The sequence below is a fragment of the Mauremys mutica genome, chromosome 13 (genome assembly GCF_020497125.1).
Source record: "Mauremys mutica isolate MM-2020 ecotype Southern chromosome 13, ASM2049712v1, whole genome shotgun sequence".
Classification (NCBI taxonomy): domain Eukaryota; kingdom Metazoa; phylum Chordata; order Testudines; family Geoemydidae; genus Mauremys; species Mauremys mutica.
The window spans coordinates 37,487,666-37,511,433 of NC_059084.1; the positions used below are offsets into that span (position 1 = coordinate 37,487,666).

The 23,768-nt window shown below is 48.2% G+C and overlaps 1 protein-coding gene across 1 annotated transcript; it reads right to left on the reverse strand.

Annotated features, from left to right (window-relative positions):
• Nucleotides 1-274: 274 nt before the first annotated feature.
• On the reverse strand, nt 275-22,575 carry LOC123347293 (ribonuclease-like). Its single transcript, XM_044984711.1, has 2 exons — nt 22,551-22,575; nt 275-900 (listed from the first exon to the last, which is right to left on the reverse strand). The coding sequence occupies exon 2, from the start codon at nt 880-882 to the stop codon at nt 442-444; it is 441 nt and encodes a 146-aa protein (XP_044840646.1). The 5' UTR covers nt 883-900; nt 22,551-22,575; the 3' UTR covers nt 275-441.
• Nucleotides 22,576-23,768: the final 1,193 nt, after the last annotated feature.

Here is a 23,768-nt window from a genome sequence, read left to right on the forward strand (position 1 = left end):
TGTTGAAAGCACAGAGACCCTCCCTGGAAAAGAACAACACATTTCATGCACACACTGGTGATTGCTTTGCAGGTATCAGTTTATTGAGTTTAGGAAGCAAAGAAAATTGCAGACAGAGGGAAAATGTTCCAAAATAATGTGGAGGATAATGACACATAACAGTAAATTGTGATAATATGAGGATTAGCCATGATCAGAATGAGCACACAGTAGCAGAAGGCTGACAGTGAAGGCTATTTCTAAAGGACATGTTTTTAGATGGTTGTTTGTGGCAGAAGGGAGTGCAAGATGGGGAAGGGGTGGTTATAGTGTATAATGGGCACTAGGGGTGGAGACACCTCAGCAATCAGACCAGTGTTCAGATTTGGGTGTGGTGGCCAGTGTGGAAGGGACGGGGTGGGATTAGAGGATGCTGTAGGGCCTCCCTTCCCCATCTGCTCTCTACACCGAGGGTCGGTACCTAATGATCCGCACAAGGCGTACAGGGAGCCTATTCCTACAGGAGACAACAATTCGGCGGGTTAACTGTTTCTCGGTATAAGTGCTTCCGTCTGCTTTAAGTTTGCAGGTAGTGAGACGGAAGGGACGGATGCTCTGACGTTGGTTGCCGGCAGTGGGTCTCCCGCCCGTAGTGCAGACCCTGTTGATGACTGCAATGCGCGCGTGGATGAAGATGTTGTTCTTCTTGGCTAATCCCCGGGCACTTGTTAGCAGGTTACAGTAAGAGGTGTTGTTGGTGACTTTGGTCTTCGGGTTGCCCCAGTGCCGTCTCAGGAATCGGTCGTTAGTCAGGCGCCCGGACTGCCCATTGGCCAGAGCCAGCCAAGCCCCCAGCAGGACAAGGGACAGCAGGAGCGAGGGGTAGGATCTTTTCAGAGCCATGGCCGTATCTGGATCGACCTGCAGTAGGGAGAGGGTGGTAGATGGATGGATTCAGCACAGGGTGAGGATCTGCCTCCTCCCTGGAACCTCCTGGGCCCAAACCCTTCCCCACATCCCATTAACTCCTCCCACCCCACTCTGCTCTCAGAGCCCACTACCTCCCATTCCCCCTCCCACCCTGCTCAGGCCCACATGCCTCGAAATAGCAGAGTCATTACAGAAGAGCGAGAATTCTGCTATTGTTGAGGTAAAGACCAACCCAGGGCCCAAAACTAAAATAAAAAAGCCAGGATGTGTGGCTCCACTCTCCCCATGTCTGAGGCATTTCTTACTTGTGGGAAGTGTAATCTGAGCACAGCAGAGTATTCAGAAGGTGATGAAACTATTTCTGAGAAGAAAATAAATGACGTGCAAATACACGTTGAGAGGGGATGGGTACAAGAATGGGCTGTAACAGGGGAAGAGAGGTTTAGATCTGCCATGAGTGTATTTGGGAAGGGTAAATGGGCATGGGTGGTAGGGGAGATTAGAGAGGTTGGCGGCTCAGATAAGGGGGAGGGGAGAAGATGGGAAGGAGAATATGAGGGGTAGCAGAGGAATTTGAGGATTTAGGAGAGGGGGCCTGTCACCCCTGAATTATCCCCTTCTGTGATAAGTTCATGGAGGATTTTTATTGGTCAGTGTTGGCAAATGTCAATTTCACCACCCACACGCTAACTGGCAAACAAGTATTCACATTAAGAATAATCAAAATGTACCAATAGGCAAAGTAAGAGAAATGCTGCTTGACAACTTAATTAGAGGAAGAAATCCAGTGATTTATTTTTGAAATAGGTTTGTAACAAATGGATAACAATTGGATATTAGGAAAAAGTTTTTCACTAGGAGGGTGGTGAAGCACTGGAATGGGTTACCTAGGGAGGTGGTGGAATCTCCTTCCTTAGAGGTTTTTAAGGTCAGGCTTGACAACGCCCTGGCTGGGGTGATTTAGTTGGGAATTGGTCCTGTTTTTAGCAGGGGATTGGACTAGATGACCTCCTGAGGTCCCTTCCAACCCTGATATTCTATGATTCTATGATTAAGTGAATGAATAGTAAAAATAGGCATGATTTGCTGATTTAAGAATATTTACTTTGTATATTTTGACATGGAATGTTGGCAATTTGTGACTCAACAATTATCAAGCTTTAACTTCCATGTCATGTCTTTAGATAACTGTCTAAAGCCCCCAGAATTTCCCATTGCTGTGAAAACGTAAATCATTAAAAATGTTAAAAAACACTTTAAACCCCATAATTTTGCACAGCTGTGAATATTGAAATAGATATTAACAGAAAAAAAAGATAAAAATAAATATTGATATTATCGGTCGAAGTTATAGGAACTGAATTGTGCCAAGCCTAGATGTGGGCCAGGGATGAGATTTCTCACACCGGCCCTGTTAATAACTCCACAGTTATAACCTATTTAGGAAGGATCAAGCATGCCAAAAGGGAGGGAGAGAGGCACTCTTTGTCAAAAAAGATATTGCCTTTTTCCAAGTCTCTGATAACTCAGAAGGAAATGACCTTGAAGGTTAATGGATCAATGTCCTGGCAGATAAAGCACAAGATGGGATGGGCATTAGTTGGTGTCAGCTACAGACACCAAAAAACACAAGGGAAAGGGAGGTTTGCCTCTTTAGCTGTCTAACTGTGACATGTAGGGCAGTGACTCTTAGACCTCAGTGGTTTAGAAGCCAAATTAGAGATCCCAAAAGAGCCACAAAAGTGTGAATTCATTGTTTAATTTATTATAGTACTAATCATATTTAAACAGTATGAGAGGGAAATATTTAGGTTTTTTATACAGCTATATTATTCTCACAGCAAATAAGTGAATAACTTAGTACAAGTTGATAACTTAACTGGTTAATAACATAGTGACAGCGTCCTGCTTGGTTAATAACTGAGACTGGTTAATAATTAAATCACAGAGTATTCTAATAGCATGTGCTGCAAAGAGCCGCTGGAGAAATATTAAAGATCCGCTTGCAACTCGCGAGCCGCAGTCTGAGTATCACTGCTGTGGGGGGAAAACACTGTGATCTTGGGGGACTTAAATGGTAGTGACATATGTTGGAGGCCTCGTGCTCTCAGAATGAAAACATCCCATGGATTTTCTAAGCATTAGAGCTGATGATTTCCTAACTCAGAAAGTGTTGCAGTCCCCATGGGGGAAGGCTGCGTTAGACCTTGTCCCAACAGATACACAGGAACTCACAACAGGACAAAAAGTTGATGGTAGCTTAGATACAAGTGATCATGGCTTGATCACATTTATAACGCACAAACAAAATAAAGTTCATGCTGATAATAAGGAAAACACCCAGGCAAGACTGGGCAAAGCCCTGCCATGCCCAATACACACACACTCCCACGCTGCCTTGTCACTGCACCTGTCCTGGGCTCAGACACTCAGCCTGGCCGAACTCCACACCTGTGAAATTTAACCACTTTTTCCCCTCTTACAGCCCCTCCACACATGCACCCAGGAGACCCCTAAACCTTTACTTCCTTCTACCACTCATCAAATCCCAAACCTGCCCCACAGCCCACCTCACGACTGACCATCCCCAGTGCTGAGCGCTGCACAGACCCTGACCAAGATCATGGTCCCAAGCACTGCAAAGCCCACAACTGAGATCAGGGACCCCACTGTGCCAGGTGCCACAGAGATCCCGATTGACATGAGGGCAGCACCCTCCTCTGTCCCACTGTTCCCCATTCTCTTTCCATAGAAGAGCTAGAACCCAGGAGTTTTTACTCCAGCCCCCACCACCTGCCCCGCTCTAGCCGCTAAATCATGCTGCCTCCTGAAAACAAACCCTGCAGGTGCAGCCCCATGTGACATTTTTCTCTCCTCTGTCCCAGCTTGTGGAATCTCCTGCTATTTACCCAAGTCCTTGTTTTTTAGCTGTGAGGGTGATGGATTTTGGCATCTGCTGAGCTGAACCTCACCCATATCCACCTGCCCATCTGTGCGTGGGTTATATAGAGCCCAGCCAGATATAGTGTGGGAGGTGTGGGAGTGAAAATCCAGTAAACAATTCAGTCAGCAGGACTTCCCAATATCTGGCAATTAAAAGCAGTGGCCCAGCAGGCAGAGCTTGGGTGCGGCGCAAGCAGCATGTGTCCTGCTAGACACCTGGGATCCACATAAATATCTCAGGGTGTGTCTACCCAGCAAGCAAAAGTGTGATTTTAGGATGGGTGGTGTCAAGGTTTCCTCCCTCACTCTGAACTCTAGAGTACAGATGTGGGGACCTGCATGGACCCTTCTAAGCTTAATTCCTAGCTTAGATCTGGTAACGCTGCCATCAGCCAGAAATTCAGTGTCTGGCGCACTCCCTGTCCCCCCAAAACCTTCCCCTCCCTGGGCTGCCTTGAGGGACTTCACCAATTTTCTGGTGACACAGATCCAAACTCCTTGGATCTTAAAACAAGGAGAAATTAACCATTCCCCCACCTTTCAACCCACCAATTCCTGGTGAGTCTAGATCCAATCCCCTTGGATCTTAAAACAAGGACAATCAATCAGGTTCTAAAAAAAACCCTTTTAATTAAAGAAGAAAGGTAAAAATCATCTCTGTAAAATCAGGATGGAAAATACTTTACAGGGTACTTAGATTTATATAGGCCAGAGAAAACCCCTCTAGCCTTAGGTTCAAAGTTACAGCAAACAGAGGTAAAATCCTCTCAGCAAAAAGAAACATTTACAAGTTGAGAAAACAAAAATAAGACTAACACACCTTGCTTGTGCTACTTACAAGTTTGAAACATGAGAGACTGATTCAGAGAGATTTGGAGAGCCTGGATTGACGTCTGATCCCTCTTAGGCCCAAGAGCAAACAACCCCCAAAACAAAGAGCACAAAACAAAGACTTCCCTCCACCAAGATTTGAAAGTATCTTGTCCCCTTATTGGTCCTCTGGCCAGGTGTCAGCCAGGTTTACTGAGCTTCTTAACCCTTTACAGGTAAAAGAGACATTAGCCCTTAACTATCTGTTTATGACAGGTGGGTACAGCCAAGCCAGCTTTAATCCAGCTAGTGTATATAACAATAGCTGGCGGCACAGATTTCACCATGGAGTAGTTGCCCCAGTACCAGCCTGCCAGGGACCCTGGTAAGTTCTCTGTTTCCTACCCTGTGACACCCTGGCACCCCAATATTCATCATTGTCATTTAATTAGGATATGTTTTGCACAAAGTATGCCTTGCGAGGTATCATTCTGAAAGTCTGGATCTGCTAGACAGTAATATCTCATTGCATTGTATGTGCTATCCAGGGCCGGCTCTACAGTTTTCGCCACCCCAAGCAGTGCGCCGAATTGCCACCAGACGGCGGGGGCAGTCCGTGTGCCCTTAGGGCGGCAGGCGCGTTTCCGCAGTGGCGGCAATTCGATGGCCACTTCTATGTTTAGCTGAAGCCGCCGCGGACAGCTAAACATAGAAGCTGCCGCTGAATTGCCACCACCGCGGAAACGTGCCTGCTGCCCTAATGGTGCACGGACTGCCCCCGCCACCGCGGCGGCAATTCGGTGCATTGCTTGGGGCGGCGAAAACACAGGGACTGCCGCCCCTTGCTGAATGCCACCCCAATCACCAGCTGGCCCTGGTGCTGTCATCATATGTGAAATTATCAAGTTTAGGTCTGCATGTGTTACTGAAACATGTTGTGAGGTTGAAAACACCCACAAGCAGCCTTTCACGTACAACAGAAAAAAGGCCAAACAATGTTACTGGCTTATTGAGGAAATGCAAACAAGCACAAGGACTACCCCAGATACTGTTTACAACAGAATCCTCTCTGAGAGAGCACTGCACAGTGGGAACTGTTTGAGCCAGGTCACAGCAAAAGAGCTTTCCAGCAAGTGAGAAGAAGATGTAAAAGGGGGATATGACATCATGATGGTACCTCACTTTCCCTATAATAACACACCTGGAAACACCTGAGGAACAAAGATTGAACGGGGGAGGGGGGGAAGTGCCGGTCCCAGGCTAAAGGGATTTCTAGCCTGTGTATCAAAACCTGGGAAACCCACGCTGCAAAGCAAAGGCAGCTTGTGCCTTAAGACTCTGCCAGCCAGTTTAACAGTCAGGATGAGAATTTGCTAATTCATATCCTACCCATCTGGCATGTTAAGCTCAGTTTGTGTTTTTGTTTATTTACTAGGTAATCAGCTTTGATCTGTTTGCTATTACTTACAATCACTTAAAATCCATCTTTTTGTAGTTAATAAACTTATCTTATGTTTTAATCCAAACCAATGTGCGCTTGACTAAGGTGTCTGGGGGAAATCTCAGCTTGGTTACGACAAGTCCTCTTCACACTGAGGGAGAGGAGGACCAGGTATTAAACCCATATACTGGCCAGATTTGACCAGGACAGGACGGTCCTGCTCTGAGGTCCTAGACAGGGAAGCTGGTGGTTAGAGATCCTGCATGTGACTGCAGCTGGGTTTATTGCTACCTGTGTGAATGCTGGTGCAAGTGCAGGCTTGGAGGGTTTTTCACCTTGTCACAACAGCACAGTATGAGAGGGAGCTCAGGCTGGTGGGTCAGAGGGCTCAGTGGTACCTCGGTCCCAGGTGACACCCCAGCGGGAACCCATCACACACCCCATGCCATGAGACCATGTGGCCTGCCCGGAAGGAAGTGTGGGACCCCTTGAGGGTCAGGGTCGTCCAAGGGACTGTTCCAAAGCTGGGGCGTAGCACTGACACTGTGAATCTGTGAGGGTTTGTAGCGAGCAGGCGGACTCTGAATGCACCAGCAGTATAAGTGACTCACCACGGTCAAAACAAGGCATGTCAAAGGAAGCAGCAAGAAAATGGCATGAAGCCAGCCACTTAAGAAGAGCATCATAGAACTGTCCAAGGAGCAAGGGTTAATCACTGGGAGGTTAAATAAGGAGCGGCTGATTGCCCAGCTGGAGAAGGATGATCAGTCCAAGAACCAGGCTTCAGACCAAGGTGGGGTCCCGAAAGAGTCTGAGAGCAATAGACAGAGGCCACAGCACCAGCAGGGCATCCTCATGGCCCAGATCCCTATCGCCAGAGTTGGAACAGTGAAAATTGGAGCTGGAAAAAAGGAAGGTTGAGCTGGAGGAAAAGAGATGAGAAGACAATGAAAGGGCGTGAGCTATTGAGAGAAACAGCGAATGCATGAAGGAGAGCAGTGAAAGCAGCAGGTTGAACAGCAGGAAAAGCAATGACAGCCAGCACTGGGCACAGAGAAGCAGAAGAAGAAGAGGTCCCACAGATGCATAGGTGGGGAGAGACCATAGGAAGCCAGTTCTGCAGCAATCCTGGTTACCAAATTGTTGCTCCAGTTTAAGAGGGGGAATACAGAGGCGTACCTCACTGCCTTTTAGATGGCTTGCAGTTTGAAACAGGATGATCCTGGGAACCGGCTCCGCTGTCTCACCCCTTTCTTGGTCCCAAAGCAATAGAGGTGTACAGCCAGATGAACGGTGTGGATACTGGGGAATCTGGACAGTTCAAAAAGGCTTTACTGCTTCAGTTTGAACTGACTTCTAAGGCATACAGAAAAAGACTTCCGGGTGCATGAAAGACCAGGGATGTGACATATGTGGATGCTCCCATCCTGATGGCCTGTGGACCACAAATGTGGTCAAGGTGCAGACATCACTACACTGGAAGGTTTATAGGAGCTGCTCAGGTTAAAGCAATTCTGTGATATCCGTCCCCATGAGCTTGACACGTGGTTAGTGGACAGGAAGCTGAAGGATCTGTGAAGTGAAAGCAGCTTGGCAGATAAGTTTGTGGACAGTTCCTGGCAGGGAGAAAGAGGGGCTTTTCCCCTTGCCCTCTTGCACAAGGGAAAGGCTGATAAACTCAGGGCACCTTCTCGTCTATCAGAAGATACCTGAATCTGAGGGGGTAGAGGAACGGCCCTCACCATCTCCATGCAGGGCAGGAGATCAGCGTCATGTTGCCTCATAGCACCAGGCCTCACCAGACCCTGGGACACAAGAGCCTAGAGATATTTCTGGGTTAGGACCAGCTTTGCGGAGGCACACACCTACCTGGATCGCCCCAGCTGCTCAAGGGGTCACTTCCTCCCCCAACTGAGGTGTAAGGGCCACATGCTGCAGCCAAGATGGATGGCACATGCAGGAATGTGAATTCATTGCTCCCTGGCTAACAAAGTGAGAAAGGAGTGGCAGGGTCCCATCCCTGTTTCAAACCCAAAGGTCTATGGGGTGGCAATAGAGCTTGGGGCTGCATGAATAGCCCCCACGTACACCCCATGTGACAGCTCTCAGACCAGACCTAAGGGAGGATGTGAAACTGCTCTGTACCATGCTAAGAAAACTGAGCTGTCAGGATCTTGAAAGAGCCTGGCAGGCCAGCTATCAAGGGGATGGGAAATCGGTTTGGGCATGTGTGGATAACATCTGTGGGTGACCCTGCTCAGCTCTGTCTGGAAGGGGGAAAAGACGTGACAAATTGGGAATTTTCTGTAATCTTTTGATGAATAATACGCATGGCAGTGACGTACCTGACTAGGCATTGCTACACAGAGGATGCCAAAGGGTTAGACGCTACTCATGAGGAGAGCAGGAGAAATGAGGTGTGAGTATCACACAACCAACTAGTGTGGAATGAATGGGTTGCTAAAGCACTGGCCAAAGCTGACCCATATCTAGAAAGATAACAGGGGCCCTAGAGACCAGACAATTGATACCTATTTATGGACTCCTCCAGGAGGCAGAACATTGTGAACTCAGTGATGGTCTGCAAAAGGAGGTCTTCAAGATCCGGCAATTTCCTGCCATATCCTTAGCAGACCTGATTGAGTTAAGTTTAAGTATCTTTGGTGTCCATTCTATTCAATGAATGGTTTGTGTGTTACGATGGGATGGGATTGTACGAAACTGCTCTAGGGGAAGATGTGAGACCTGGGGGTTCCAAGGATTACATTGACCAATGTGCCAGACAAGAATGTATTTTTGGAACAAGTCTTAAATGATTTTTCTGGGGGATTTCTAGGAAAGGTGAATGCAACTTCCCCACCTCCGTTTAGAAAAAAAAAATGAGCCGTTAGTAGCTACACCCTGAGCAGTGAGGCCTGTTATGTGAGGCCAATATCAAAGGCATGTGTTGTATAAAGGAAAAACTAAATTGTTCTTTGTTTAGGCAGGCTGGTTTGCTGGTGATATCACAGTGTAGGCAAGGAACTGTGAAGCCTGCAAAAGCCCCAGTCAGGTGGGAAAGACGAAAGTCTCTACCTCAGAGAACTGAAAGCGGGGTAGGATAAGAGCCAGCCTTTGAGGACACATGGGACAGAGAGAGGCTCCAGGGAGCATGTCTTAACCTTTGCTCTTCTCCGCTAAGCGATGGACTTTCAGACTGTGTGTGCCACTGGACTAATAAACCTTACTCTGTTTTCAAAAAGCTGCAGGGTGTCACCGCAAACACTTGCAGGGGCGCACTGATCCCTGAAGAGGGCAAAAAATCTCAGAACAGGGCATCTATCTCATCTGGATACACTAAGCATGCTGTGAAACAGGAGAGCTGGAACCAGAGGATCGGTCTTGGAAGCATTGAGGCCAGGTGACCTATCCTGAAGGAAGAGTGGGACCCCTGAGACTGAGAGATGAGTGAAGTAAATTATTTCCTCTTGGGACCAAAACAAAGAATGGAGCTTTCAACATGAATAGATTGGGTTGGGTTGGAGTTTTGGTTTGATCTCCCATTGGCTCTAGGCAAGGGAAGGAAGGTGTTATGTTGGAAGAGACACTTGGAGGAATGCATGCAGACATACAAGACACAAAAGCACACCGGAAACAACACCGGAGACAGACAACGCTCCGACTGACACAAGCAAGAGACCTAACTACACACACAAACACACCAACAAAAGATACATTTACATGCAAGGCAGAAGAGGAAACATGCAAGATGCATTCATGCAAAAGGCACATAACCACAAAGAACAACACAAGAATAAATGTGAGACATCGCAACACTCACACAAGCAATGGATTTGAATACACAAAACCAAACACAAGAAAAATGCACAAGACTGACTCACACAGACACACACAACACAAACAAAAGACACAGAAAGATGTGACATATAAAAGCAAGAGTTTGGTGTTTTCCTGTTAGGGCAGTGAATACCAGTGGAAAGCAGCTTATATTGCCATGACTTATTGCCATCAACAGAGAGGAATTAGCTATACTGGTATAAAGCATTTTTATAATGGACTATCTCAATCACACGACGGCTTATATTGGAATAATAACTGTATCAGTACAAAAAGTGTGCTCCATCCATCCTCACAATACTCATCTCTCTCTCTCCCCCTCCATCAGTCCATCCCTATACACACCCATCTCTCTATCTACTTACATGTATGCCCATCCCACTGTAGGAGTCTCTGAAGACTAGCAGTTACCACAGGACTGTGGGAGGTTGTTATTGCCATGAGCATTCCCGTCAGATATAATTAAAGGAACCCTCAGGCTGGGGATGAGGCCACCAGGCAAAATTACCTTGTAGATCAGGAGTTTAGGGCTCATATCTCCTTGAATTCTTAATATCTTCTGAACTAGATAATGTCCTACTTTCACTTAGGAGATCATCTTAGTTCCCATAAGCTTTCATGGGTAAAAAACCTCACTTCTTCAGATGCATGAAGTGAAAATTACAGATGCAGGCATTATATAATGACTTAGAACAAAGCTTCCTCAGCTTTCATCCCCTAGCGCCCCTCCTCTTCTTGTGCTACACTGATGACATCTTCATCATATGGACCCACGGAAAGGAGGCCCTTGAAGAGTTCCACCTGGATTTCAAAATTTTCCAATCCAACATCAACCAGACCAGTCCACACAAGAGATCCACTTCCTGGACACTACAGAGCAAATAAGTGATGGTCACATGAACACCACCCTATACCGGAAACCTGCTGACCACTATATTTACCTACATGTCTCCAGGTTCCATCCAGGACACATCACACGCTCCATTGTCTATGGCCAAGCCTTAAGATAGAACCGAATTTGCTCCAATCCTTCAGACAGAAACAAACACCTACAAGATCTTTATCAAGCGTTCTTAAAACTACAATACCCACCTGGGGAAATGAAGAAACAGATTGACAGAGCAAGACGGGTACCCAGAAATCACCTACTACAGGACAGACCCAACGAGGAAAATAACAGAACATCACTGGCCCCGGCAGGAGGCTGAGGAGCCAGGGCAGGGTAGCCCCAGAGGGAGCGGAGTCCCACACGGCAGTGCCCCACCCTCTAAGGCCCCACTGCTGCTGCTGTTTCTGGCTGCCCTGCCACAGTCCCTGGGCAGCTCGGGCCGCTATGCTCAGCCCCGGCAGTGGAACTGGGGGACGGCCTCCCTGCGGCACCTGCAAGCGGCTCCGTGTGCCCGCAGGGCGGCCCCCAGCCCGAGTGTCCCCTGTTCCAAGCCTGCCCAGTCCAGCCACAAGGTGCGGGCGCTGCTTCCCCGTGGCGCAAACCGCAGTGGCTCCAGGGCACCCCCCGCGCATGACACACCGCTGCTGCCAGGGCTAGCTCCACCCGAAGCAAAAAAACAAAAGGATAGCCGGAATGTCGCCCCTGAAAATGTGCCGCCCCAAGCACGTGCTTGGTTTCCTGGTGCCTAGAGCCAGCCCTGATTCCAGCAGGAGTTGCACCAGTGCCAAATACATAGGTAAAATAACCTCTTTGCTCCTATTTGAGAGTCACCTGTTTATGATCCAAGAATCCCATTTGTCCTATTTGGCTGGGAGATCATGTTTAGCTGATTATTCACCACAACCCACACTCCTTAGCACACCCATTGTTGTACCAGGGCAGAATAATTGAATGTTAATTACTTCCAGTAGTCCTGCTTCTACAGTGGGTTTGGGAGATAGGTGACCTTTCCTTGCTAGCAAATGGCTGATTCAATACACAATGAATCACTATGATTCAATTCACAGAATCACTCAGAATTCATGTGGTTTACATGGACAGATTCCAGAAATGTCAGCTGGGCCAGTATGGAAGAACTTTTCCCTTGGGGGGAAGTTTCTGTGAGTTAGAGATTGTCTTATCCATTCAAACAGGGTAGAGGCTGGGTGTTAGATTAATAAATATATTTTAAGGCTTCAAGGGACCATAATAATACTGTATTCTTTTCTCCTGCATCACAAAGATCAGAGAACTTCACCCAGTGATTTCCCATCAAGCGCATAGACACATAGATGTTAAGGTCAGAAGGGACCATTGTGATCATCTAGTCTGACCTCTTGCACATTGCAGGCCACAGAACCTCACCCACTCTCTCCCGTAACAGACCGCTAACTGCTGGGTGAGTTACCACCATTTACTCTAGTTCAAACCTGCAAGTGACCCGTGCCCCATGCTGCAGAGGAAGGTGAAAACCCACCAGGTTCTCTGCCAATCTGACCCGGTGGAAAATTCCTTCCCAACCCCAAATATGGGGATCAGTTTTACCCCGAGCATGTGGGCAAGTCTCACCAGCCAGACTCCTGGGATAGAATCTCTGTAGTAACTCAGAGCCCTCCCCATCTAGTGTCTGATTACCAGCCATCTGGCCAAGCCTAAGAATAGCTTTTCAGAAAGAACCTGAGTCTTGCTCTAAAGATGCTGTGATGGAGAAACCACCATGTTCCCTGGCAAATTGTTCCAGGGACTAATTCCCTTTGGTGTTAAACATTTGTGTCTTTCTTTCTACTTGGAATTTATCTAGCTACAGCTCTGAGCCATTGGATCTTGCTCTGCCTTTGCAAGGCTGAAGATCCCTCTGCTCTCAGATATCTCTTCCCCATGTAGGTGCTTAGAGACATTGATCAAATCCCCTCTGAGCCTTTTCTTTGTTAAGCCATGAGACCAAAACAAGCCTCTCCCTAATCATCTAGCTATAATGTGTACAAAAAATATAGGAGGAATTGAAGTTGCGGGGGAACAAATGCTGGAGGTCTCCGGCTGCCCCTAGCAAAATGTCCTTGGACTTTCTCAAAATTATAGATGAGAATTTTCTAAAAAAAAAAAAGTACTGCATTTTCTGCAGGATAATTCTATATTAGCCCTGATTGTGAAACTATAAATTAATTGATCACCAAACTAAAAACTAAGAGCAGCAGTTTGACTAAGGGAAGCAATATCTTGGTTATGAAGTGAGCAGCTGGGAAAATGTTTGTTTGTTGGTCCCATGCAAAATTTTGATTATTCAGCCAAAAAAGCAAGAAAGAGCTTGTCACAGCACATGAACAAACAAACCCTTGTGATGAAATGACTATTAAACGGGGACACCGGCCTGTTTTTGTGCACTTAGCATTTTGTCAATTCCCCTCAGTCCTGACCTACAGTCCCCTGCTCTCCCAGACCTGGGTTCTCACCCCCCAGCACTGCAGGTGCCCCTTAGTCCCAACCTGAAACCCCACCATCCACTCCTCCCCATGTAATACTGCATCTCAATGATGGATCATGCCACCGTGGGTTCACTGTGCCAAGACTAGCCATGCGTCGGTTGTCCAGGACAGCCCATTGTCCATCTATGCTGCTGGGGAGCATGCTGTGCTCTCCACAGGTCTTCTCCTACAGAGCCCCACAGACTCAGAAGTCATTGAATAGTTCAGGACTATGTAGCTGTTTTCTAAATCCAATCTGGCTTGCCTTGCTCACATGCAATCAGTATATATAGATGTGGACAATGAACTCTGCTTCTTCTCATATGGGTGTTGGGCCGTCATGATTTTGAAAGCACGGCAGAAAGAGAGGGGGAGAGAGAGATGCACAACCAAACATACCGAAAGCTCAGATTTTGCTAGGCCCCTAAAGGATTTGAATGCCATATAAATTAGTGGGAAATTGAGTGTCTAAATCCCTTTGGTGATTTGAAGATGGCAGTCACAGCACAGGTATCCCTTGGGCTGCAGTGGTGTCAGCACAGGAAGGGAGGAGATTAACCGGCTTTCAGTAGATCAGCCCTACCGCTGAACATATTAAAAGTGGCCCCACAAGACTTGAACTCACAATCCCTGATTGCCAAAACTAGTCCCCTGATGACAGAGCATGGGAATGATGTGCTTGTTCCCACTGGAGCAGCAGCAAGTGCTGATGTGATGATAAACAGCTTATCCTGGTATCTAAGCAACATATTATTCTTCCCCTGCAGGATAAGTGTGATTCTCTGAAGGAAGAAGAACCCCCATTGGATGCCGTTGGGTATCTTCGAATTGGATGCCTTTGGGTGTTTTCCCATTGGATGCCTCTGGATATTTTTGAGAGGCAGAAATGTATCCTTGGAATTTTAATAATGAAAGAGAGAGAGAAAGAGAGAGAGAGAGGAGTGGTGCAAATTATTTGCTCTTGGGACCAAAGCCAGATCTGGAGTTTTCACCGGGAACAGGTTGGATTGGGAGCTGGGTTGGAGTTTTGGCTTGCTCGCCCATCAGCTCGAGGCAAGGGAAGAAAGGCGGTTTGCGGAAAGAGACACTTGGAGGAATGCACTCATGTACACACACAAGACATAAACACACAGAGGAAACAACACCAGAGCCAGACAAGGCTCCAACTGACACAAATAAGAGGCACTGCCACACAAAACACAAATGCACTGACAAAAGATACAAATGCACACCAGAGATGAAAGAGGAGACTATGCAGAATGCACCAGTACAACCCACACAACACAAACAATCACACGGAAATATCACATGAGACATGCAAAGGATTCTACTACACAAAACACACACAAAAGGTCAGCAGGGTTTGGGCTATGCCCTAGCCCCTGGGGAGAGAGGCATTAGCATGCCAGGGCCTCCAAGATTCTGAGCCTGAGCCTTCGGCACTAGCGATCCCGGCCCCTCCGTGGCTCCCTGACACGAATCCAGCCCAGCCGAACTCCTGGGGAAGGCTTTTTCTTTACTCCTTTGGGCACCCGGCTCTCCATGAGCATCTGCAGTGACACCAGGATGCCTTTCCAAACAAAGCAACACCTCACACACAGCATTTGAAAATCCTTAGGTTAGCACAGAGATGCAATGGTTTAGAACCGGGGTAGGTAACCTATGGCACGGGTGCCGAAGGCGGCACACAAGCTGATTTTCAGTGGCACTCACACTGCCTGGGTCCTGGCCACCGGTGCGAGGGCTCTGCATTTTAATTTAATTTTAAATGAAGCTTCTTAAACATTTTAAAAACCTTATTTACTTTACATACAACAATAGTTTAGTTATATATTATAGACTTAGGGAAAGAGGCCTTCTAAAAATGTTAAAATGTATGACTGGCACGCGGAACCTTAAATTAGAGTGAATAAATGAAGACTCGGCACAGCACTTCTGAAAGGTTGCCGACCCCTGGTTTAAAAAGAGTCCAGCCTGGCCAATGTCAGGCCAGGGCTGCCTTGAGCCATCCTGCTGTGTAAGCCACCTTGGCTCTCTCCCTGTCTGTCCCCTTCGTCCTGGGTGAGCATCTTTCCAATGGGCAGCTCTTAACCCAGCCACCTGACACCTGTCCCCTTTGTCCTCCAGCTGGGCCCTCTGCTCTGCTTCCCTGCTGAGGAGTGGGGCGGGGGAATCTCCTTCCTCCTGAGTTATTGGTTGCTTGGTGCGAACACCCCAACCATTGGGGGCCTCGTTTTCTCTTTGAATGCTTCATGGATATGGGTTGGTTTCAGCCAGTACTTTACTGACCCTTTCCTCCTGCCCCAGACACATATGCCTCATGTCCCCTGCTGTGCCGCCAAGAGCAGCAGAGAGAGAAACTGAGGCACGCAATGGAATCATAAAAATATTTCCAGAACTCCCACTTCATCACATCTCTTCCCCCTTCGAGACATAACTGAGCAGGGTTGCTTTAAGCAGTGAGCAGGGAGAGCTCAAACCCACACATGTTATCTACATATGCCCCGACCAATTTCCCATCCCCTTGGTAGCTGGCCTGTGAGGCACTTTCAAGATTCTTACAGCACAGATCTGAACCAACCAGCCATACAGCTGGCATAGCGCAGGACACAGCAGTTTCACATCTTCCCTTAGGTCTTGTCTGTCAGATGACACTGGTAGAGTGCACATGGTAGAGTGCTTTTGCTCCCTCTCAAAACTTTAGGTTTGAAACTGGGATGGGGTCCTCCCCCCCTTCATCTGCCAGGGCATGAGAAGGGCAGTGAAGCCACCTTTCTCCAAGGGTCAGCCTGGGGTGTCCTCCCCCCTCGGTTGGGCTAGGGAGGGTCTCTGGTTTCTCAGAGGTTGGTGAGGCAGGTGTACAGCCTACCCCCCAGCACTGGCAGGCCCCTCTGGAGCTGGGTGTCCTCCCCGGTGCAGTTTGGATGCCAGGGACCTATTTGGGGCCAACCCATTTTCCTCACCTCCAGGAGGGAGTCTGGGTGTTTACACCTGAGCCAGTATGACTCACCCGGCCTGCGTGGGGACGGGCGGAGGCCCTTTCTTCACCCTCTCAGAACCAGTGTTGGCTCACAGCAGGTGCACGGATGTCCTGAGATGAGCAGCTTTTCCCTCGGGTGGCAGAGAGGGGGAAACACCCCCCTTCACCCTCCCCACCACTTACCCCATTTGCAGAGAGGCTAACACATCCAGTCTCAGCCCCCTGGCTCCCTGTCAGTGCTTGGTCCAACCGCTTAGCTTTGACCAGGAGAAGGACTGGGTTTTATGGGAAAGTGACACAGCCGTTCCCAAAGAGGATGTGGTACAGAAGGTCCGAAGAGCATGCCAATACCTGCATGGGGATCTGAGCCATAGGTTGAGGAAATGGCTTCACATTTGGCCCTTAACCCAGGTCAGTATTTGAGGGGCTTGCACCACACAGGGTTAGAGAAGGGCTCTTTTCACTCCAGGAGTTTCTCCTCACTGACCACCACCATCTCCTCCCACTCGGGGGCAGAAAAGTCTGAGCCCATGAGAGTACAAGTGGACACGTGCATCGGTGCCTGGCGTGGGAGCTTGGCCACTGGCGCACCCTATGCCCCAGAGGAGACTTCCTCTGAAAATTCAGTCCCACTCTTCACTCGAGCCACAGGCTGCCTTGGCTGGACAGAGGGTGCGAGAGCCCCCTGCTCCTCAAACCTTGGACAGTACAACCACTTACGACAGGTCATCCTATAGATGTTGCACCACAAGTCTTTGGAGCTCCTCAGTGGGGGTCCACTGGGGTTGGCTGCCCTCCCCACACACTTCAGCTTTACAGAGACCCCACTGCTAAGCCAGTCCCTGTTGGGTCCCTTTTTGTAGCTGGACCTACTGTGCACAAATTGATCCAACAATCGCCCCACCTTATGTGAACCCTTAGGCGCTTGATCCACTATCTGTGCTAAGCTCAGGGGCCCATATGTCACAGACTTGCTCTAAACCTTTCGGGTCACATGACGATTCTAGGGTAGTGACCCCTGCCCCTTGACCCCGGCCACGGGGTTACTCATTTAAATGTGTGCCAACCTCTACACATGCCATCCCCTTGTTCTTGTGCACACCTCAAAACCTTATCCTGGAAGCCTCAGGTGTCAATGCAAACTTAAGCAATGAGATTCTTTTGGAGGGTTCATAGTTCCCCCTCTCAGTCTCATCCAGTTGGCTATAAACCTGAGTGATTCAGGGACCCAGAAAGGCAGTCAGATGACACAGCCAGTCTGCAGGAGGAATCTGGTAGGACCTACAGCCCTTCTCAAGGTCACTGGGGTTGGCATCTAGACCTCCCGCTTCTTGGGGGGAGGGATAGCTCAGTTGTTTGAGCATTAGCCTGCTAAACCTAGCATTATAAACTCAATCCTTGAGGGGACCATTTAGGGAACTGGGGTAAAAATCTGGGAATTGGTCCTGCTTAGAGCAGGGGGTTGGATTAGATGATCTCCTGAGGTCCCTTCCAACCCTGATATTCTATGAAGGAGGCCAACAATTTAGCACCTATGTCCCCGGCAGTGTGGGCATCTGGGAGTCTCTCCCTGCCCACTCTGCCTCTTGCTTTTGATGCTTTCTGTGATCCTCTTGTTCCTTTTCGCTAGTCACCAGGCCTCTATCTCCCTGCTCTGTTCCTCCACACAGAGCCTGTTTGCACTTAGCTCTAGCCTCTGCTGCTCCAGCTCTGGAGATGTGGAACTGGGCCGTGTGGACACCTGCCACTGTAGCGGCTGCTGTGGCTACTGATTGAGTTGTCCTCAGATTCTTGCCTGGTCTGGACCTCAGATCCTGGCCTGATCCTCCTGCTCCAGCCATGCAATCAACTGCGCCTTGTTTAACTTTCCAGCACTTAACCCTCTCCCTCTGCACAGTTCTCCGATGTTCTTAGAAAGGTGGTTCTTTTCTTGCTGTTTCCTTTGACTAATCTAGTTTTTGCTGCTGTGAGTCACTTATTACAACACATTCCTCTCGCGTTCAGGATCCAGCTATCTGCCACCAGCTGTCCTGGACCTCCAGAGTCTGCTATCTGCCACCAGCTGTCCCAGATCTCCAGGGTCTGGTCTATACCTCAGCCTGTGATCAGTCACTTGGGAGCGACCCCTATTGTGGACCAAGCCCCCCCACCCCCATGACTCCAAAACTGGGCTTAGAGCTCCAACGACCCATGTCTCTCTCCTTAGCTCCCAGCCAGCAGCAAAACCAGCTGATCGAGATTCCTGAAAGAGTCTTGTTCTTTAGCCCTGCAGAGCACAATGTTCTTGGTGAGCATTTGCATTGGCACCAGGCAGCCTTTCCAGACAAGATAGCAAACTGTTACATACCTGACTACTGCATCTGAAAGTCTGTAGCTTTGCACAGAGAGGCAGAGGATTAGACAGAACTGAGCCTGGCCAATGCCAGGCCAGGGCCCCCTTAAAGCCATGCTGCTGTCAAAGCCACCTCGACTCTTTCCCCATCCCTACAACCTTCATCCCCAATAAGTGTCTCTTAACCCAGCGACCTGACACCTGTTCCCTTTGTCCCCCAGCTGGGGCCTTTGCTCTGCTTCCCTTTTGAGCTGTGGGGATGGGGGAATCTTCTTCCTCCTGCTTGGTTTGAACACCCCGGGCATTGGGGTTCCCATTTTCTTTCACAATCCACCACTGACATGGATCAGTTTCAGCCAGTCCTGCAGTGACCCATTCATCCTTCCCCAGACAATTTCCTGACATACATGCCACATGTCCCCTGCTCTGCCCCCAGAGCAGCTGATTAACTCTTTACAGTAGGAATGAAAATCACAGAGGGATACCTAGGCATACTTCATAAAAGTGTTACCAAAACTCCCACTTTGTCACACAAGGCAAAACACGAAACAGACAAGACGGACTCCCACAAACACACACAACCCAACCGTGAGACATGGAAAGGAAGAGTTTGGTGTTTTCCTTCTTGGGCAGGGAATACCAGTAGGAACATGCTTATGCTGGTAGAGTTTATTGCCAACAATAGAGGGGACTAAGCCATACTGGTATAAAGCCTGGTTCTACTGGTATACTTGCATCCACACTAAGGGTTCTACTGGTATACTAGCTAAATTGGTACGTAAACTGCTACCTATCCATCCATGCACCCCAGACATACTCATCTTTCTCTCTCTCTCTCTCTCTCCCTCTCTCCATCCACCTATCCCCAGACACACCCATCTGTCTCTGTGTCTACTTACTGTTGTGTATTTGGTTGTCATGGTTTTTGTTGCTATGGCAACTGAGTTAGATTATTATGGGTTAGCTCAGCCGGTTTCAACGGGCTGAGTGAGCTCTCTGTATATCTGTAAATAAAATGGAGGTTTTGGTTAGCTGCCTGCTCTCTGGCCTCAAGTGATTGCTTCCTACACCGGCTGCCCCAAGGATATAACACTGGCGACGAGGGTGAGACTCGGTGCTGCTCCAGTAACAGAAGGAAGTAGAAGTTAAGGTAAAGAACAAACAAACAAAAAAAGCTGCTTGTTTGCACTGACTGTGAAAGTGAAACTAAAAATCATGGCTACTCTGACCAGGCCCCTGGAGCCTTTTGATGAGAATACAGAGCAGTGGCATGTGTATACTGAGCGTTTTGAGCTTTTTGGTATTGCAAATGACATTACAGAAGCGAAGAAGGTGCCAATATTCTTAACTGTTGTAGGGGCTAAAACCTACTCTCTGCTACACAGCTTACTGCACCCTGTTAAGCCTGAGACTAAATCTTACAGTGACATTGTGGAAATCCTGGGGTCTCATATCTCCCCAAAACCACTGGTAATTGCTGAAAGATATAGGTTCCACAAAAGAGACCAAAAGGAAGATGAAACAGTTGTACAATTTGTAGCCATTTTAAAAAAGCTAGCAGAACACTGTGAATTTAAAGAGATGTTAAATGATGACCTGCGTGACAGGTTAGTGTGTGGCCTCTGCAGTGAAGCTATACGGAAGCGCCTACTGACAGAGGCTCAGCTTACATTACAGAAGGCTGTTGATATTGCTGTCTCCATGGAACTGGCTACAAGGGAGGCACAATACATCGGTGCATCCCCTAGGGTGCAAAAAGTGTCACAAGAACTGACCCACAAAACGGTGCAGAGTCAAGAATGTTACTGCTGTGGTAAGCTGGGTCACCAGGCATCAGAATGCTGGTGTAAGGACCTGGTGTGTCAACACTGTAGCAAAAAGGGACACATTGAGTATGCCTGTAAACAAAAGAAAAAGAGGCCTGTGGTCTGGCCGACAAAAAGAGGAACCTTGCATACCCTAGAGCAGACCCAGGATGATCAAGGTGACACCTCCTCACAAGAGGAAGTGCCACTGCATGTTTTGTCTTTGGCAGCGGGCTCACATGAATACTGGGTAACCCCTTTATTGGAGGGCAAACCTATACGCATGGAACTAGACACCGGTGCAGCTGTCTCGCTGGTTCCTGAGACTGTGTATAAGGAAAAGCTACAGCATCTTCCGCTTAAGGCAACAAAAACTATTCTGAAGACGTATACAGGTGAAGCTGTGCCCATGTTGGGCACTATTGATGTTAAGGTGGAGCTCAATGGACAGGCGGCTAAATTGCCACTGTTTGTGGTGAGAGGTAACTACCCAGCCTTAATGGGTAGGTCTTGGCTTGGGAAGATTCAACTGAACTGGGCAGAAGTGCACCGGATGACTAAAGAAGAAACCAGTCTAACCTCTATTCTAAGGAAACATGCTGCTGTTTTTGGAGATGATTTGGGAAGTATGAAGGGAATCACTGTGACATTGAACATTAAACCTGACAGTCCACCAAAATATCCGAAAGCCCGAACTGTGCCATATGCCATCAGGCCAAAAGTTGAAGCAGACCTGGAGCGCCTGGTCACCAATGGAGTCCTAATACCAGTTACCCATAGCTCATGGGCCACTCCTATCGTTCCAATCGTGAAGAAAGATGGCTCTCTCTGGATTTGCGGTGATTTTAAAGTCACTGTCAACCCAGTGTTGTGTGCAGAGCAATACCCGCTTCCCCGCATCGATGACCTCTTCGCAGGCCTGGCTGGGGGACAAAAGTTCAGTAAGATTGATCTGAGTCAAGCATATTTACAGATGCACGTCGATGAAAAGTCCCAAGAGTTGTTGACTATTGTGACTCATAAGGGGCTTTATCGATACTGTCGCCTACCCTTCGGAATAACATCTGCTCCCGCCCTGTTCCAGAGGGCTATGGACCAGATCTTGTGTGGCTTGTCAGGAGTTCAGTGCTATCTGGATGATATCCTGGTCACTGGAAGAAATGAAGAGGATCACTTAAAGAATTTAGAGGCTACCCTACAAAGACTGGAAGAGTATGGCCTACGAGTTCGCAAGGACAAGTGTGAATTCTTCAAGCCCTCTGTTGAATATTTGGGACACATCATTGATTCTGCAGGTCTTCATAAGGCCCCTGCAAAAGTTAAAGCTATTGTGGAGGCGCCCCCACCTCGAAATGTAAGCCAACTGCGCTCGTTTCTAGGACTCCTGAACTATTATGGAAAGTTCATCTCACAGTTAGTCACACTGCTAAAACCACTTCATGAGCTCCTTGGGCAGAACAAGGCCTGGAAGTGGACTGAAGCCTGTGATGTTGCGTTTAACAAAGCTAAGGATGCATTGCTAAATTCTGAAGTTCTAACGCACTTTGATCCATCCTTACCACTGCAATTGGCCTGCGATGCCTCCCCTTATGGAGTGGGAGCAGTCGTGTCACATATTATGCCTTCAGGAGAAGAGAGACCTATTGCTTTTGCTTCACGCACTCTAAGCAAAGCAGAAACTAACTACGCCCAAATCGAACGTGAGGCATTAGGAATTGTTTTTGGAATTCGGAAGTTTCATCAGTACCTGTTTGGGCGAAAATTTACTCTTCTCACAGACCATCGACCTCTGACATCAATTTTTGGACCCTACACAGGCATTCCCCCATTAGCTGCTAGTCGTATGCAACGTTGGGCATTGTTACTTTCAGCACACACATATGAAATCAAATATCAGAAATCCACTATGCACGGCAATGCAGATGGCCTCTCAAGTTTGCCTTTGCCGGTCAAACACCAAGATAGTGCCCAAAAGGAAATCTTCTACTTTGAACAGGTAGAGAATACACCCATCACTGCTACTCAGATAAAGAAGGCAACTCGCGTTGACCCAGTATTGTCCCACGTTATGGACCTGGTGATGCATGGAAAATCTCGACAAACCTCTCCGGTCTCATCCGACCTTGTTCCCTACATGTCCAAGCGGACGGAGTTATCGGTCCAATCTGGTTGTTTGTTGTGGGGGAGACGTGTCATTATTCCACCACCACTGAGATCACAGATGTTAGAACAGCTACATTCCGGTCACTGTGGAATAGTGCGCATGAAGGAAATTGCATGAAGCTATTTTTGGTGGCCTGGACTGGACAGCGCTATTGAAGAGAAGGCAAAAGCTTGTATGTCATGTCAGGGTGTGAGGAATGCACCCCAGTGGGCACCCCTACACCCATGGGACTGGCCTGAAAACCCGTGGCAACGTATTCACGTTGACTTTGCTGGCCCCCTTGAAGGAAGCATGTTCTTGGTGGCAATAGATGCCCATTCTAAATGGCCAGAAGTCTCTATAATGCAGTCCACTTCTGCAGAGAGTACTATCCAAAAACTACGAGGACTCTTTAGTCGTTTTGGTCTGCCAGAACAACTTGTGAGCGACAACGGACCGCAGTTCGTTTCTCAGGAGTTTCAAAATTTTATGAAGGCAAATGGGATACACCACATCACGTCAGCACCATATCATCCGTCCACCAACGGATTAGCTGAAAGATTTGTGCAGACAATGAAAAACGCTTTGAAATCAGCAAGGGGACAACACTCCATTCAAAAGCGTCTGGATACCTTTTTACTTTCCTACAGAAACACACCTCATGCTACGACCCACGCATCTCCGGCCTTTCTAATGATGGGACGACAGCTGCGCACTTGCTTTGATCTGCTGAAACCTTCTGAACCCCGACAAATTGTGCAACATCAGCAGCAATATCAAGTCATCAGACGGGCACCCAGAGCAAAAGACCGAACCTTTAGCCTGGGACAGCCAGTTTTGGCTCGGAATTATACTTCCAGAGCTAAATGGGTTCCGGCCACAGTCATCACTCAAACAGGACCTGTTTCCTACACAGTCCGGACTGCAGAGAATCTTACCTGGCGGCGACATGTAGATCAGCTGTTGCCAGGTCATGCCAGTCCTCAGGACCCATCTGCAGTTGAGGGGTCTGACTTCACCTCTTCTGGTGAGGGACCGAATCACGAGTCACCTGTTTCTGACTGTTCTCCTCCATTACTGCCGGCGGCTGAGATACCCCTTTGCCCAGCACGAGCTGATACCACCTCCTCACCTGTTCGTGCTGCGGACCCTGAGCCCCTAGTGCTTTCGGGTGCAAT